Source organism: Sebastes fasciatus, chromosome 11 (genome assembly GCF_043250625.1).
Source record: "Sebastes fasciatus isolate fSebFas1 chromosome 11, fSebFas1.pri, whole genome shotgun sequence".
In the NCBI taxonomy this organism is placed as follows: domain Eukaryota; kingdom Metazoa; phylum Chordata; class Actinopteri; order Perciformes; family Sebastidae; genus Sebastes; species Sebastes fasciatus.
Window position 1 is genome coordinate 10,441,871 of NC_133805.1, and position 17,419 is coordinate 10,459,289.

The following is a 17,419-nucleotide window of genomic DNA, read 5'->3' on the forward strand; positions in this document are numbered from 1 at the left end:
GCATTGGGGCCTGAGATTTGCCGGCATGAACACGGCAGGACCTCACTCCTCTCTCTTCTTATTGAATTGTTGATGTCATTGGATAGCTGGATATTGGACCCTGTGATGCTGCTTGGTATAACCTTGCACGGCACGAAATCACGGGATCAAAGTCACACGAAAATCCATCTTGTCAGGCTTCAAGTAATGCGTTTGTGTCCAGCTTAACGGACCAATAGGCATCCTGTGAGGAGCTAGTGCAGCTACGGGTCTTGGCTTAGGTGTGTGAAACCCGGTGAGACCATAGCGTAAGACAACACGGAAAGGCGACTGTTTGTTCTAAACAACAATTGCAGCTCCTTGAGAGGTTAGCGTAGATGCTGCAATAGCATCTGTTATATCAGAAGTGCAGAGTATTTTTTCATTGAAAGAAGAGCAAAGAACGGCACTGAACGTGTTAAGTACGGCGAGGTTTTCGCCTTCAGCTAGTTTTGCTTTCATTAGTTTGATTAACAGATGGTTCATACAAAATCACCTGCCAAGTATTTTTTGAAAGTGCCTGCCCTTTTCCAAACAGTTTCCAATGACGGCTTCTCAGATGGTTCTGTGTAACAAACCATCTGACAGGGTCAGGTTACACTTTTTTCTCAGGTTTCTTTTTCCTCAAATCTGAAACAAATAGCTCGATTCAAAATGTAGAAACCCACCTTCTTATTCATCATCCATACACAGGTACATCATTCAGATTATTCAGTGTCAAGAAGGCACTTGAATAACATCGGATGGGAATACAAAACAATGACTCATTTCCATTATATCAAACCACCGTGAAAAACAATCCGAGACGACCTCCGCCTGCAGCAGCCAAAGATAAAAGACTATGACCCCCAGCAGCCACAGCCCTCCCTCCCTCCCCCACTCTCACCTGTTTATTCATGAAGACATAGATGACTGGGTTGATGACCGTGCTCGTCTTGGCCAGGACCGAGGGGACGATGCTGGCCACGGGCGTGACCAGGCCCGGCGGCCCGAAGGTGGCCAGCAGGGCCATGATGCCGTACGGCAGCCAGCACAACAGGTAGCAGATCACCATGATCACCACCATGAATAACACGCGCTGCTCACGCTTCCTGCTCGTCGATGTATTGATACCGCTCACCTGGAGACAGAGAGAGAGAAAGAGAGCGTCGATGAGCCAGCAATGATTAAGTGTGCTCAGACATAAAGGTTTTTGACGTTTGCTGCCATCCGCTTTTCCCCTATGGGAGAGAGAGAAGTATGAAGAGGAGGAGAGGAGTCCAGGAAATAAAATGTGACAGATTAGAGAGCAGGTCTGACAGGTTGAAGTGCGAGATTGAAATTGTATAGAGAGGCACAGAGAGCGGGAAACAGACTGAAGAGGAGGCAGCGAAACTCATGTCTGATGGTGAGGAGACAGAGGCAATAGAAGAAGAAAATAACACTTTGTTATCCCTGCTCATTTGATCTAATACGAATCTCAAACATAAATATTAAGTGGTGCAAATATAGACAAACGCACACATTCATTTTTTTGACGAAAACACAGTCTTGTTCTCACAAATTAAAAGACAATTCAAGGTTATTACAACTTGGGTTTTATTTTTGTAATTTATTTTTTTGTAATTTTCACTTTCCCCTGCTGTTTGCTGTCTAGCAGGTGATAATGCTTTGTTGATAATTATAGCCTCTACAAGAAATGCCTGTTTTTCTCTTTCACACTTGCTTGAGGAAGAAACATTGCTTTGACAAAAGTGAAAGAAAAATAAACTATTTATTTGGATCCTAATGTTATGTTCACACCAAGAGGGAAGCGAATTTCCGACTCGCTTTACTCGCGCGAGTTGGACCGCCGGGATCAATTTGTGTTCGTATGTGTTGCTCGCTCTCAACGTGCTGGAGAGGAGAAGGGGCTAGTCTCCACAAATACCAACAGCAACTTTTCTTTCCGCCATTTCCTCCATCAACCATGATCGCGTCTTTTGCGCCGTTCGTATTTGCCTCTTTGCATTGACTTTGAATTTAATCGCTCCGCACGAAAAGTTTGTAGAAAAAACACTTATGGAGAGTTAGATGAGAAGATTGAGACTATTCTCATATCTGTTTGTTAAACGTTAGTAGTACAGCCGGTCACCTTGACATGGACAAACTTGCAAACTGACAAACACCTTCGCCCTCCACAAACTTGAGCAGTCTCCATGAGTATCTCTGCCTGACGGCTTCTTGTCGGCAGCTATCACTCAACTTCATCTCCATGGAGACGCACACCGACAGGGTGCCACTTTAAAAAAAGGCTCCTGCTGTGGCAGCTTCTCTTTTCTTTTTTGGTAAGGCAGGTGAAGTGATGATATTCTTAGAAAGTAGATATACTATGCAGATAGTTGTACACATACAAGTAAAGTAGTAGGGGTGGGAAAAAAAGTTGATTCACCTACAGTATGTATTGCGTTTTTTTATTTTTTTATTTTGAAATAGATTTTTTAATGCCATAATCGATATATTTGCTTCATTTGAGTCTATGTGGAGGTAGAGGGAAGTTACCGCTTTTAATGTTATTTTGTCGCTCACTCAAAATAAACAGTAGCCGGCTGGTCGTAGCGAGCAGAAACCGGGAGATATGATATATTTGACTTCAGGACATTTCTGACTACTTACATGCTGAAAATCAAACATTTTAATGTATTAATTTAGATATTTTCCAAAGTAAAAGTTCCTAAAAGTGTATGATTCAACTTTGTCCCATGGTCTAGAGTTTAAAAAGTTTACAAAAATCGCAATAAATCGTAATATTGAAACGCAATACTGCCTTAAAAATTGCAATACATATCGAATCGGCACCCAAGTATCGTGAAAGTATCGAATCGGGAGATAGGTGAATCGTCCCAGCACCATAAATTAGCCAGGCACAAAAAACAACATGACTTAAACGGAACAAAGAAAAACGCTCTATCGCTCTCTCTGCTTAATGAAACCGCCATATTTGCACAAGTCTCCTCTATATGTAGATATTTCCATTTTAGCTCATGCTACATTCATGGTGCATACTTGTTTATGCATGCTCTAAGGGTCTGTAAAATATGATAAAGTGTGTTTAGGTGCCCTTCATTTCACATTCTACTGACCATGCTGTAAACTCACCTGTGCTGTCACCCACCCTGCTGCATTTGCATGAATATATACACGTTAATATAGCAGTCAGCTTTCAGCAGACAGGCAGAGTGTTTGCATTACTGCCGCAATATGACAGAGAACAAATAAATGTTTTTCTATTGTGGCTCATCAAGCCATGCCAGTGATTGACAGACTCTTTACATTTAGCTCCTTTACCACCAGGAGGTTTTGTTCATACAAAACATGTTTTGTGTGTTTATTCTCTTAGATTACTTTATGTCAGGCAAACTGTGTCATGGTTTGTCAGGAGCTACCAGCTTAGTTTTTAGTTTTTAAAAAAAACAATGGGTCCTTGATTTCAGACAGAGGTAGACAAAAACAGGCTTCTCATTTCTATCAAATAAATTTCCCCGTCATCTTGATAAGGAAAAAAGTAAGATCAGACTGTTATTTTGTTCTAACATAACCCAGTTTGACTGCACAGCTTTCTTGGATAAGCCATATGTATGGTGGTTATGACATTTGTGCTTTATTAGTCATATTTTTAAACAGTATGTTTAATTTTTTATGTTACGGGAGGAAAGGTGTTTAGGATGAGGATCAAACCAATAAGGAGCAGGACTGAGACCTGTCCTGAGACCAGGACCTGTTTCCACACCGTAAGGAAATACTACACAATGGATGTGTCGAGGACAGGGCATTTTTTTAAAGGTGCTACATTTTAAATTCAGCGCATTAATATAGCAGCTAACAACTATTTGCTACAACTATTTGAATGAAGCCTCTCTCCCTCTGTGTGTTGTAATTCAAGCTTTTCTGTGCTTTGTTTACATAGACGGTCTGGCCACGAATGCATTTCAGTGCTCTGAATTTTGAATAAGGCACCTTCAACCTGTAACCTGTAACCGTACAAAATAATGTAGTATAAATGCTCCTAGGCCTTTGGAAATAAAACCACATTAGCATTACCACTGTAGGTGGTAAGCTAGTTAGCTGGACATGCTAACATCTGCATCTTTTGTTAGAGCCAACAAACGCACTGTTTATTCCGTTCCATACACGTTTGCTCTTTTTGGTTTTGGAAAGAAGCTCTTTATATACCAGGTATCCCTCTTACCCTCATATAAAATGCTTCCAAAACAAATCAAAAATCCAAAGCTTGACAGACCTGCTGGGCCCAATTACAGTTGCTAAGCTATGATTTGGAGGAGGATTGAGGAAGGGGTTTAGTGAGCAGTCAGTTACGGCAAAGAGCAGAGATAAGTCAATCACACTGACACCAGTGGGACTAACTGAATTTGTTTTGACTCCCTCTGCCATGAAATCTCAAACTTGGCAGGACAACAGCAGGAAAAATAGTCCAATAAACAAACTCCAGAGGAAACATTTTTTGGCTGGTTTGTTTGAAAGAGGCCAGTATGAACCCAAACAAACCAAATACAAAAATAACTTGAGATTCCAACAACAACGAGTATGTCCATAAACTGCTACGTATCCTTCCAAGAGCTCAGTGACAGTTCAGTGCCGTCTGTATATAGCTCTCCTGATTTATCGAGTACGCTTACAAGTCAAAGTTTAACTATAAAATTATCTCTCAAATATTAAGAAAACATGTTGTTTGGTACTCTTCCAGGGAATGATTATCAGTCTTTAAATATAAAAATTAACCATAGTGTTATTGACAAAGTGCAGTCTACACGATTCCTGGGTGTACAGCTCGATGAGTCTCTATCTTGGAAAAAAACAGATCAGCACAGTTACTTCTAAAATTGTAAAAAGTGTTGGTATTTTGGGAAAAGTCCAACATATGATGAACACTGAGTTTGCCACTTTCTTATACTATTCTTTGGTTTATCCATATACAGTATATATATTACTGTAACTCAGTCTGGGCGGATACTCATCCCACTAAATTCGTCCCTATTTTTCGTCTACAGAAACAAGCATTAAGAATTATTAACTGTGTACGTCAAACTCATTCATCTCAACTTTTGTTCTTCCAGTCCGGCATCTTTAAACAAGACCTCATATTATCATGAATAGTATTCCTATAATCAACAGTTTCACAATTATTCGACTCAAAATAACTACAAAGTCAGACCTCCATTGTGTCAAACATCTCAGTTACAGTTTAATTCACCGAGGTTCAGTCATATGGAACGCTCTGCCATCTCATATTTTAAAGTTGGCAACAGAACAATTTAAGAAAGCCGTTAAAGGTTTGTTTTTATCTCCCCAATGTTTTCCTTATGGATTATCTCTGTAAATTGATTACCAGTTAGGAGTTTTTACTGATGATATAACAATGAGAATCTTAATTCTATTTCATCACTTTGTTTTCTTGCATATATGGATGTTTCCTAGTGTGAGTAATCTAATCCTTTTTTTCCTTCTTCTCTCTCTTTTTACCATCCCTTTTTAATATTTTATTCTCTTTTTATAATTGATTAAGGTGTGCACTGGAGAGTTGTTTTTGCACCTCTCCATCACATTTGTTGTTGTTTATGTAATATCAACCTAACCTTATATGTGTAAACAAATTAAATCTAAAATCTAAGGATCACCTGTCATTTTGACTCAGGAAAGTTTCGGTTTGACTGCCAGTTTGGCTCCGTTCCCACCATTTAGACTTTCTCACTTTGTCAGCCCTGCAGAATAGGTGGGTAATAGCTTCAATCTTGGCTCTGATTAAATAAATGAAGTGGCAGAGATCACAGACAAATTGAGGAAAGGGAGAGTAAGTGCTGAATGATTGCAATCATAGGGCCGGGTGGCTGGTGAGAGGATAGCTTACTAATTGACCGCCCTCACAAAGAAACTGTTTCATATGCTAAACAGCCATTCATTCCCTGAAGCCGTATATAATTAATATTTATGTGCGGTGTCCAACGTCACGGCACAAATTTGTTGCAGCCTTTTGTCAAAGCGACAGGACTACGAGCTCGGTAATGAGCATCAAAATAACATGAGGTTTTGATGATGGACAACATGATGCGTTTGCACTAAGCAGGCAGTGAACCGAGAACAGCAGCTCCTTTCTTTTTAGCTCTGTGTCATGACAGTTTGAAATAGAGTTGTAGATTTTTGGCAGTAGTCCAACGCGAAGCAGATGCACGCAGAGAGTGATTGGGAAAGAATCTGTCAGGAACTGTTTAACAGGAAATGTTTGTCAAGAGAGAATATCTTCACAGCACATCACAGACTTAATTAAATATCCGATGGCTAATTTTCCCTCCGCGACGACAGAAGGAGCATTGTCTCCTCTTGAGTCCCTGGCGGGCTGTCAGTTATTCAGACAGATCATCTGGCCAGTGTGCTGCGATGTTGAAGAGAGTTCTGAACCAAACTGCCTGGAAATAGAATAAAGTTTAAGTTGTTGGTACATGAAGTGGCTTTGTGATTTCACCATGTGTGTCTGTATGTGCGTCTACTATGTCCATATTTGTAGTTTTTTTGTCTGGCACATGTAGAAGTACATTTTTATATTGCAAATGTACAGTGTATAAGTGTGTGTTCGTGAGTCCCAACCAGAAAAAAAAAGTTGTTCCAAGACTTTAAAGGGCCTATGTCAGTGTTTTTTTTGTCAGTGACAAGTGACCTCTTGGCGTGAATAATGACATTACCAGGCAACAACCCCTGGGGTCTGAGAAGTGAAGCCAATGCTGAAGTGTCTTAAACTTGCATTCCTTCTAATAGCCAGCAGGGGGCGACTCCTCTGGTTGCAAAAAGAACTCCGATTGTATAGAAGTCTATGAGAAAATGAGCCTACTTCTCACTTGATTTATTACCTCAGTAAACATTGTCAACATGAGTTTATGGTTTCAATCACTAGTTTCAAGTCTTCTTCAATACAGCATGATGTTCATTTAGTAAATTATGGTCCCAATTAGAGTCAAATAGACCATAAAACAGGGTTTATTTTAGGGCGTAGCTACCTTGTGATTGACAGGTTGCTACCACCAACGTTGTCCGGTCTGGGAGTTGAAAGTGTTGTTGACTTTGTTTTCAGTTTGTTTTCAGTTCAGGAAAGTTAATTGTAACATTTTGTTCGACGAAAAATGCGTTTGGTTGTATTTAGCTCCACCCTCTCCGGTCACTTCTGGTTACAAAAAAACAAGATGGCGACGGCCAAAATGCCGAATTCGAGGCTTCAAAATGTCAGTCAACAAACTAATGGGTGACATCACGTTGACTACGTCCACTTCTTATATACAGTCTATGGACAGAACTCGAACAGTCAATGTTGTTTTGTTTTTTTTAAATCATGACTATCATGTGGTGATCAGGGTGAAATAATAGTTTCACTGTGAATGAGAAATAACCATTACATACTATATATTATATAAAATGCATGGCAGGTGGATGAATTACAGTGGTGAAGATAGTGAAAATGACTGGTTCAGCACCTGGATGGCCTGAGGGAAGAAACTCCTCCTCATCCTTTCTGTGTTTTGGCCTTCAGGCAACGGTAGCGCCGTCCTGACCACAGCAGAGAGAAGAGTCTGTTGTCGAGGGGATTGAGGTCTTTTATGATCCTCCCAGCTCTCGCCCTGCACCTCCTGGTGTAAATGGCTCAGAGGGCTGAGGGTTCACATCGGATGGTGCATTCAGCTGACCGCACCATCCCTCTGCAGGGCCAGGTAGTCCATCTTTGTGCTGTTCCCAGAATTGTGGCCAAGCTGCTCACTCTACTCAATGTGTAAAGTTTCCATCACATACTACTTGTGTTCCCTTTTGGCCCACATGATGGACATGAAAATAATACCTTCTATCGGACCTAACGATAATAACTTGAGTGTGTGCGTTGTAACAGTTTTACAGCTGTTTCCCTTGTGCTGATTCCCAGTGCGTTATGCAATCAAACCATGTGTTATTATAGTTGGATTATTTCTAATGCATTCTGGGTGTTCTGGGACAGTGTTAATGCCTCCGCGCCGGGGACAGACGTGGCTGGAGGCATCATGTTTTAGGGTTCTCCGTCCGTCCGTCCCATTCTCATAAACGTGATATCTCAGGAACGCCCAGAGGGAATTTCCTCAAATTTGGCACAAACGTCCACTTGGACTCAAGGATGAGATGATTCGATTTTGGTGGTCAAAGGTCAAGGTCACTGGGACCTTACGTCTGTACCATTCTCGTGAACGTAATATTTCAGAAACGCCTGGAGGGAATTTCTTCAAATATGGCACAAACATCCACTTGGACTCAAGGATTGTGATGACATTTTGGACAGACATGGATGTAAACTGCAACTTGACTGGTTGGCGAAGGTATCCAACCGCGAGGCAGTAATTCTAGTTTTATCATAAAACACACACACAACCTAAAATATTAGAAAATATTGGCAGATGTAGCATGGCCAGCTGTAGAGGAAACTGCTGTGTATAGAACATGCTGATTTAGGGCTGTGGCTAAGAGGTAGAGTGGGTCGCCCACCAATCGGAAGGTTGGGGGTTCGATCCCTGGTTCCTCCAGTCTACATATCGAAGTGTCCTTGAGCAAGAGACTTAACCCCAAATTGCTACCAAAGGCTGTGCCATTGGTGTGTGAATGAGTAGTTAGATAAGGTTGGCACCTTGCATGGCAGCCATCAGTGTATGAATGTGTGTGTGAATGGGTGAATGCTGTGTAAAGCATTTTGAGTAGTTGGAAGAATAGATGCAAGTCCATTTACCATTTAGAAAGACAGCAGCACCAGTTAGTGCAAGGTCTGACTCTGCTGTGATAAGTGTGATATGCAAGTACAAAAAACCTCCTTAAATCAAGGGCGCAACAATGCTGCTAAAAACAATGTCACCAGCTAACCCCTTTGTTTATTGTACAATGCTGCCTTTAGAAGACTATGTGAGTGCCTGAACAGGAAAGATGTGTTTGACAGTTTGTTTTGTGTTCTGCCTAAACACTTGGATGTGTGCGTTTTCTTCTACACCGACTTTTTGCTCCTTCGGATGACACTGAAGTTGACACTAAGAACCTGCTTTCAATATGTGTCTGTCATGTCGTCTCCGTGGGAGAAGAGATAGTCACTCTGTGGCCTTGTGCTGTCACACTGACGTCTACTGTCGGCATTTCCTGTCTGTAGGCAAAGCCATCTATTCTAATCACAGCATGTCACATGCAAGAGGGTGAATAATGGTGTGTGAAGCGAGAGGGACGGGTAAACTGTGTGCTGTGTCACTTGAGGAATCTGACAGTTACACTTTACTGTAGGCATTTAGCTGTCCATGTCATGCTCAGAAGAGGAACTTACAATAAGTGAATGGCAGAATCGGTTCTTGTACAAGCCTTTACAGCCTCGTTGTGTATACTCGCGCTCATGCGATCGTGGTGTAGTTCGTTTATAGCCTAACGTTAGCTTTTTACTTCTGGCTATTACTTTCATTCTTCAAAAATCATCAAAGGGGTGTTCTTTGTGGAGATTATCTTGCTGAACAAAACGTGTAAGTATCATAAACGTTTGTTTGCCACAGAGTTTATTTTCTGCAATTATCCAAAACCCAACTAGAGTTAATCCCATTGGCTTTTTATCGAGGGAACCAGGGCGATGCTAACATCCTGGTTGGCCTACAAAAATACACAAAAAGAAGTGATGACCAGGTCGTCTCACGGTGGGGAACGTAGTCGGTTGTGGCAGATTTACTGGATGGACTGCACGGTTCGGGCCGCAGCTCCATTATTAACAGCCTCGTTCAAGGAGGGAATAGTAGAAGGACATGCAAGAATTGGGGGAATGATTGATGAGTTTCAGTTTAAAAGAATATTTCAGCAGCCTGTCTGCAGTTGGTGTTGCAGTGGTCAAGGCGGGAGATGATTAAAGTTTGAACAAAGAGCTGAGGCCTGGGTGACGAAAAGCTCAGATCTGATGGATTTTTTTGGCAGAGCGAACCCCCATACTTGGGTTTGTGACTGCATTGTGGGCTTTGTATGACAGTTCCTTGTCTAGAATCAAGTCGGGGCCCCTGCAGGCTTCAGGTTGGAGTCGTTATGATGGAAAGGTCTAGTGGAGGGGGTGGAAGTGCCGCCAAGTCATAACATCCATCCTATCCATTTTTTAGTGTTGTTAGTTTTCAAGGAGAATTGTTCAAAAATAGAGTTGATTTCTGGTTTTGCCGGTCCGGTCCGGTGAACAAGCTTCAACCAGTTTGATTTTATGCGAACCAACTAAACATTATGACACGTTCTGGCAAATTATAAAGTAGCTGACATCAGAAATCTGTGCCGACGGTGATGGGCTGCCACTAGACACGAGGCACTAGGCACCTGATTGGACGAACACTTTCCCTCGTGGGCTGCTGCTCCCAGCTTTCAAACCGAAACCAAAATGGCTGCTCATTTGGAAACTTTCTTCTCTTATATCACCAAAATAGTTCACCAAAATGTATTTCTGAAAACATTTTATGCAGTTGCTGAATCTGTCTTTATTTTGGATCGACAACGGTTACTTTAAAAGTTATTGGGAGTTTCAAGAGGCGGCGAGTTCCGCTGGACACCCTGATTTGTATAAAGTAGCCTAGACCTCAACTTTATGCAAATGAGGTGCGGCCAACTTGACGCCCCGTCTCTCGAATCGCGCCGCCAGAATGCATTGCACGGCTGCTTACATAGACAATGAATGGGAAGCGTGGAAAGGACGGAGGCTGTGGACATGTACCATATTCTAAAAGAAAACTAAAACTGCGACAATAGAGTGCTCCAAGAATGAGTCCAAAAACTCGGAAATGAGTTTTGGTTGGATGCCTTAAATAAGGTCTGTGGTTAACACAAGCTTAAAGTTTTGTTCTACGACATAAAATACGTCACTAAATACCCCATGCGTACATTTTGAAGCCTTTATGGGTCTTTAAAAAGGCAGTTGCTAACAAGTGGCTAAATGAGACTACAAACAGCATCACGCCGACTCATCCCTCTTTACAGCCTCGTTGTTTGTACTCGCCCTCGTGCGATCGTGGTGTAGGTCGTTTATAGCCTAACATTAGCTTTTTACTTCTGGCAATAGCATTCACAATTCAAAAATCATAAAGTCGTGTTCATTTGTGCAGATTATCTTGCTGAACAAAACAAAGTATCAAACGTTTGTTTGCAACAGAGCTTATTTTCTGCAATAATCCAAACTCTAGTGGAAAAATGCCATTGGCTTTTTGTTGAGGGAACCCAGGGCGTTGCTATTTTCCAAAAATACGTGATCCATGCGGCAGTCTATATGGCAGCATTTTGGATTTGAAGCCGAAGGCAGAGGTGAGCCGAAAAACATAGACGAGGCAACATATAAACACTGCACTCTGAAACTTAACACTTCCATTTTAACTGTTTTTCAGATTTGCAGTTCAACTTCAAAGTTTCAACAATTTCAGCAGCAAAATATATGCAACAAAATGCAGTGGAAAGTTGGATTTAAAAGTTTTGGAACAATATCCTGTAATATGCCACATTAACTCCAAAATGTGTATTTCAGTCACGATATCCTGTTATGGTTTAAAAATGAATTTTTCAGGTTTTAGCACCAGATAATCCTGATTTGGGAGGCAGCCGGCAAAAGGGGAAAACAGCAGCTCATTTAAAAGCATGCATGAACAACTCAAATTATGGGCTTGGATGTAATAAACAGTGTGGACCTTCAGGCTCAGTGTGCATTTGTGTTCCTGTGGTCGTCCTCTCTGAAGCCGTACGACACACTGGTGGGATCAGCTGCTTTTTATGGCTTTGTGTTTTATGGTTGTCCGTCCGTCCCATTCTCGTAAACGCGACATCTCAGGAACAGCTGGAGCGAATTTTTTCAAATTTGGCACTAACGTCCACTTGGGCTCAGGAAAGAACTGATTAGAATTTGGTGGTCGAAGGTCAAGGTCACTGTGACCTCCCAAAACACGTTTTTAGCCTACAGAATTCTCAAGAATTCAAGAACTCAATAATCAATATTCTAATTATGATAATTTCACACAAATGTCTAACAGGATAAAATGATGAAGTGATGACATTTTGGACAGACATGGATGTAAACTGCAACTGGACTGGTTGGCGGAGCCATACACCAGCGAGGTGGTCATTTTAGTTATATCGGTGTAATCAAATCGTCTCATCAGCTTAAAGGGATAGTTGGGTGTTTTGAAGTGGGGTTGTATGAGGTACTTATCCATAGTCAGTTTATTACCTGATGACGGTCAGCACGCCCCCAGTTTGGAGAAGCAGACAGGAGTTACCGCACGAAAAACAAAGCAATGTACTGCTGTGGACGGGGCCGGCAGCAAAACATATTTTAACCAACTAAAAGAAAGAAATATCCGTTTAAGTGTATGCTAAATTTAGAATGTTTTCACCGCTTTATCTTGCCGTCGGACAGCCCTCTGCGACGGGGAACCGAACTGAAAGTGAAACTTATCTATGCTCTCTTCAAAGCCACAAGACTCCGTTGACAAAACAGTATAGACACGTTTCACTTTCAGTTCAGTTCCCTGTCAGAAAATATTCTAAATATAGCGTACACTTTAACTGATGTTGATTTTTTTTTGGTGGGCCTTTGTTTAGATGGCTAAAAAAATGTTGTAAAGGTTTTGCTGCTGCCCCCATCCACAGCAGTACATTGCTCTGCTTTCGTGTCGGCACCCACGCCTATTTCTCTAAACTGGAAACACACTTGTTCCAAACACACATAAAATTGGTCTGCAGGTGGATGGAGGAGACAGGCTGACAGCGGTGCTCAAGGAAGGCAGAAATAAATCAAAACACAATTCTCGACTGTTTCCATTTCAGAAACCGTTCTGACAAGAACTGTAGAGTCACCACATAACAAACTTTGTTTCCACACAAAGTTATGTTTCTGCTTTGTTATCAGCTCTCCGCTCTCCCAGTTTCATCTGTCCCAGTCCAGATGTGACTGTAAAAAAAAGTCTCTTTTCTCTCTCTCTCTCTCACTTTATCAACATACTGGCAGTATGTCTGACTAGTCCCACCTCTGTCTTCTTTTCTTTCTGTTCATTCGCTCATATCTATAATTGTATCATGAAAAAGCAGATTGAAGCAAAACAATGATAACATTCAACACAAAAGGGCTTCTTATTCAGTGAGTTACACGCAGATAACAGGAAAAAACGTGTTCATTATGACTGTCGGTGACCCAGAATTAAACCACCATCACACCAGATGCCCCCCATACCCTCCCCCCACACACACACACATATTAGCACACTCTAAGTGTTCTTAATCAATCCACATAATCAGTTAATTTGGAGTTGTCAGGCTGGCTAACTGGATTACATGGAGGTAGCTTGCGGTTGCCAGACCGGCTGCTGAAAATCACCTAACGCCCTGGGAGGCCGGAAGCAGTCAGTACCTCCTGCGCCTTCCCCAGCTGCTGCCTGCCCTCCTTCCCGCCCGCAGCAGCAGCAGACACTGGCTACTAGACTGTGAGATTGGTGGTGGTGGTGGCGGCGGCGGCGGCGATGCGACAGAAACCAGGCGGTATGAGCCAGACAGGGGAAGATGGAGATATAGCGGAGAGAAATGTTTGAGAGGTGAAAGGAGGAAAGAGTGGGACTGGTGCAGAAGAGAGAAATGAGAGAGAAGTGTTAGGAGATTTAAAAAATCCCAAAGGGGAGAAATGGAGGCATATAGGGAAGATATAAAGACAGAAGCCCCTTTCCTGCTTTTGTCTTTCTATCCTCATTTTGGACAGGTTTTGTGGGAGTTTGCCCAACGATGTAATCAGCAGGTGAGGCTTCCAGCTTGGCCAATGTTGAGTTGGCTGGAGAGAAACGTGCAGCAGCTGCAGATACGTTTGCCAGTTAGACAAACATTCACATGAGGGCTGTCAAAAATTAGCATCCCTAGCATTTATGCAATCAATCTTTCGGAGGTTGTAGCAGGTTTTAAAGCTAGAGTGAAGATAATGACATTGTGTGAAACTTCGAAACCTAAGGAATCCATCGGTACCAACCATGTCATACTAGCTTGTCGCGGAGGAGGTTAAATAACGCTCCAAACTTGCGCAAGATTTTGGCCATTTTCAAAGGGGTCCCTTGACCTCTGACCTCAAGATATGTGAATGAAAATGGGTTCTATGGGTACCCACGAGTCTCCCCTTTACAATCATATCCACTTCATGATAATCACATGCAGTTTGGGGCAGGTCATAGTCAAGTCAGCACACTGACACCCTGACAGCTGTTGTTGCCTGTTGGGCTGCAGTATGATTGAGCATATTTTTTTATGCTAAATGCAGTACCTGTGAGGGTGTTTGTCGTTGTTTAGTGTTGTTAATTGATTTCCAATTATAAATATATACATACATTTGCATAAAGAAAACATATGTGCCCACTCCCATGTTGATAAGAGTATTAAATACTTGACAAATGTCCCTTTAAGGTACATTTTGAACAGATTCATTTGCGATTAAACGTGATTAATCATGGACAATCATGCCATGACAGCCCTAATTCACACACAACCTCAAAAGACATTGCTGTTATTTAAGTGCACTCTGTAAGCAAGCCTCCGACTGTCTTCTTAAAGCGCACTTATACCCTGAGACACCCTTCGGAAACGGAGACCCAAGCCTAACCATTTGAGTTAATTAGTCATCTACCGAGCCAGGAGAATCTTTTTGCGAGAATGCACCGTCAACGCTCGTGAAGCTCCTGGGAGAGGTGAGCTGGAACAGCTTTTGCACCGCTGCACCACCTCAACAAGGAAAGAAAGATTAGAAGCAACTCTCCAAGTGCCTCTACTGTAAATTCTGACTCCCGTTATCACCCTCTATCTTTTACAGAAACTTTTTTTTTCCTCATTTTCGAGTCTGTAAGTCAGCCGCATCTAACTTTGCGAGCCAAAAACTTATCTTGTGACTGTTGAATGTGACTAAAGTTATGTGAAGAGGAACAAAATAGGAGATATACGATCTGTTGCGGGCAACTCTCTCTTAAAAGTTGATTTAATGAGGTGGAAACTTGTAATGCGACAGCTTACTCATCCTCATAAAAAACGGATTCCTCATAACTGACTTCTTTATCTGATCATTTATTAAACACGAGCATATCATGTGTCACTATCAAAACACCACCCCCCCAACTTCTGGCTTCTGAAAGCCAGGGCTTTACAAGACCTACAGTAAGGGGATTGCAAATGTAATAAAAGTGGCTCGTTTTGTTTCAGGCGTCCCCCGTAATTGCTGAATATTCACGAGTTTAAAAAGCAAAAACCTTGTTGGCGTTCGTTTGGAATATTCCTCTGCCGTCGGCGGGGCTGTGACAGCTGAAACTTGCACCACGATATCAAAGCTAAGCCGGGATCCTGGCACCAGAACATGAACGCCTCAGAAAGCTACATCCTCACCAATCTGATCGCACTTTTCACCCTTCCATCATCTCTGCCAGAGGGGGGGAAGTGCTGTCACAGAGACAAGACGTTCAACTAACGCCGAGAGTCACATTAAAACATGTCAGCGATTGTACGACTGACATGTCTCCTCTGAAATTACTTACTTGAAGTGGTTGAGAGAGGAGGGGGGTAGTTCTTGAAGCCAAACAGCTGTACACAACTCCAGTCTTATGCTGATGGTGCTGTGGGGCTCGCACACACATACTGTACAGCAATGGTTCTCAAAGTGGGGTCCGGGGACCCCCAGTGGCACTCTATCAGGGGGGCCGCAAAATGATTAGCTATAAATTATAAAATTGTGTTGTATAATTATAAAGTACATATCTACAGATATGGGAACCATTTGCGGCAATAAAAAAAAGCATATTGTGTCCATTACTATCACAACAAACCGTTCCTGATGCTGCTAAGCTTAGCGTAGCTTATTAGCCAGCTAGCTGACAAGCACAGAGAAACATTTGAGTCAGTCCACATCGTCAAGTGACGCTAAGCCCAAACCGGCTAAATTGAGAAAATATGAGGACGGTTATATCGAGTTTTGTTTTATTGAGAACAGCGACGGGAGACCAAAATGCGTCTTCAGGTGATAGCGAACAAGCCATGAAGCCAGCCAAGCTAAAGCGACATCTGACAACAAAGCATCCGGAATATCAGGGCAAAACTAGGGATGCACCGATCCGACTTTTTCAGTCCAGATACCGATACCAATACCTGGGCTTTGGTCGATACCGAGCCGATACCAGTGTTTAATTAATAAGCTGTATGCCTCACTGTGTGGAAGTGCATGGGATCATTCTTTTGTGTGTAAGGCAACATCAGGCTTCGACTTAAACATTACTTTCCTCACTTTGTAAAACAAAATGTAACAAATAAATACATAGATATAAATGTATTGAATTGTTATTAGTATTGTTAATAGTAATAAAATAATGCAACTTGTTAAAAAAGTGTAATCCTTTTTAATGCAGCAACAAATGGTCAAAACTTACAAAGGAGTACATAGTATATAAACATAGAATTTAATTAAATAGATCGGCCCCATTGTCACCGATATCCGATCCAGCTATTTGAGTCAGTATCGGCCCGATATCCGATCTGGTATTGGTATCGGTGCATCTCAGGGCAAACCAAAGTTGTATCAAAGTGATTCAAATTGAAATGTGTTTCTATTTGTCACTATCAAACAGGTCTGAAATATTTAGGTTGAAAGGTTTTAGAATACAGAAAGTTCAAATGGCATCTAAGCGTACAAATGGTAGTAAGCATAATGCGTAATCGGTGTTGTGAATATGAGGGAGTCCTTGGAAGATGTACTCCCCTGTAAGGGTTCCCTGGCCCCAAAAAGTTTGAGAACCCCTACCGTACAGAAATATACTCAGATGTATACATCCACTCCTCATGCAAATATAGTCTTGAGAACTTTTCTATATCAAAATAGACACCCCTAGATATAAAAACATAAACCTAAGGCGGTCGACTCAAACATTTACATTTTAACACACACACCTGGGCGCCCAGACAAATAGTCAGACAACGCACACACACGCACGAACACACATCGTCCTGCGGGGAAAAGACACCGGCGCAGCACTCTGGGCTTGTTGTGCCTCAGCATTCCAGCTCCTGAGTCGTCCCGGTTGTTCTGCCGCCGCAGTTGTTGGCCGCTAAACATGATTGATCACAGGATTTGTGTCTGCGGCATTAGTCCTGTACACCACCAGCCTCCCGTGGCCTGCCAAACACTACGCCTGCCTGTCTGCCATCAAAGGGCCTCTCTCAGCAAGAATCCTCAACGCTCCGCTGAGTCGATTTATAAACCACTCGCCGTCCCCCTCCTCCTCCTCCTCTTCCTCAACCTTTCCATATCCCCTCGTTCCTTCCACCCCCCCTTCTCGCCGAGGTGTCTGCAAGGTCGCGCAGAAAAGGAGCATGACTGTAACTT

The 17,419-nt window shown here is 42.2% G+C and overlaps 1 protein-coding gene across 1 annotated transcript in view; it reads right to left on the bottom strand.

Moving 5' to 3' along the window:
• The window catches only part of LOC141776756 (vertebrate ancient opsin-like), a 72,541-nt gene that overhangs the window by 21,059 nt on the left and 34,063 nt on the right, over positions 1-17,419 (bottom strand). The window contains exon 3 of the mRNA XM_074650539.1: positions 905-1,133. Coding sequence (XP_074506640.1) covers positions 905-1,133 — 229 coding nt within the window. The remainder of the gene's footprint in view (positions 1-904; positions 1,134-17,419) is intronic.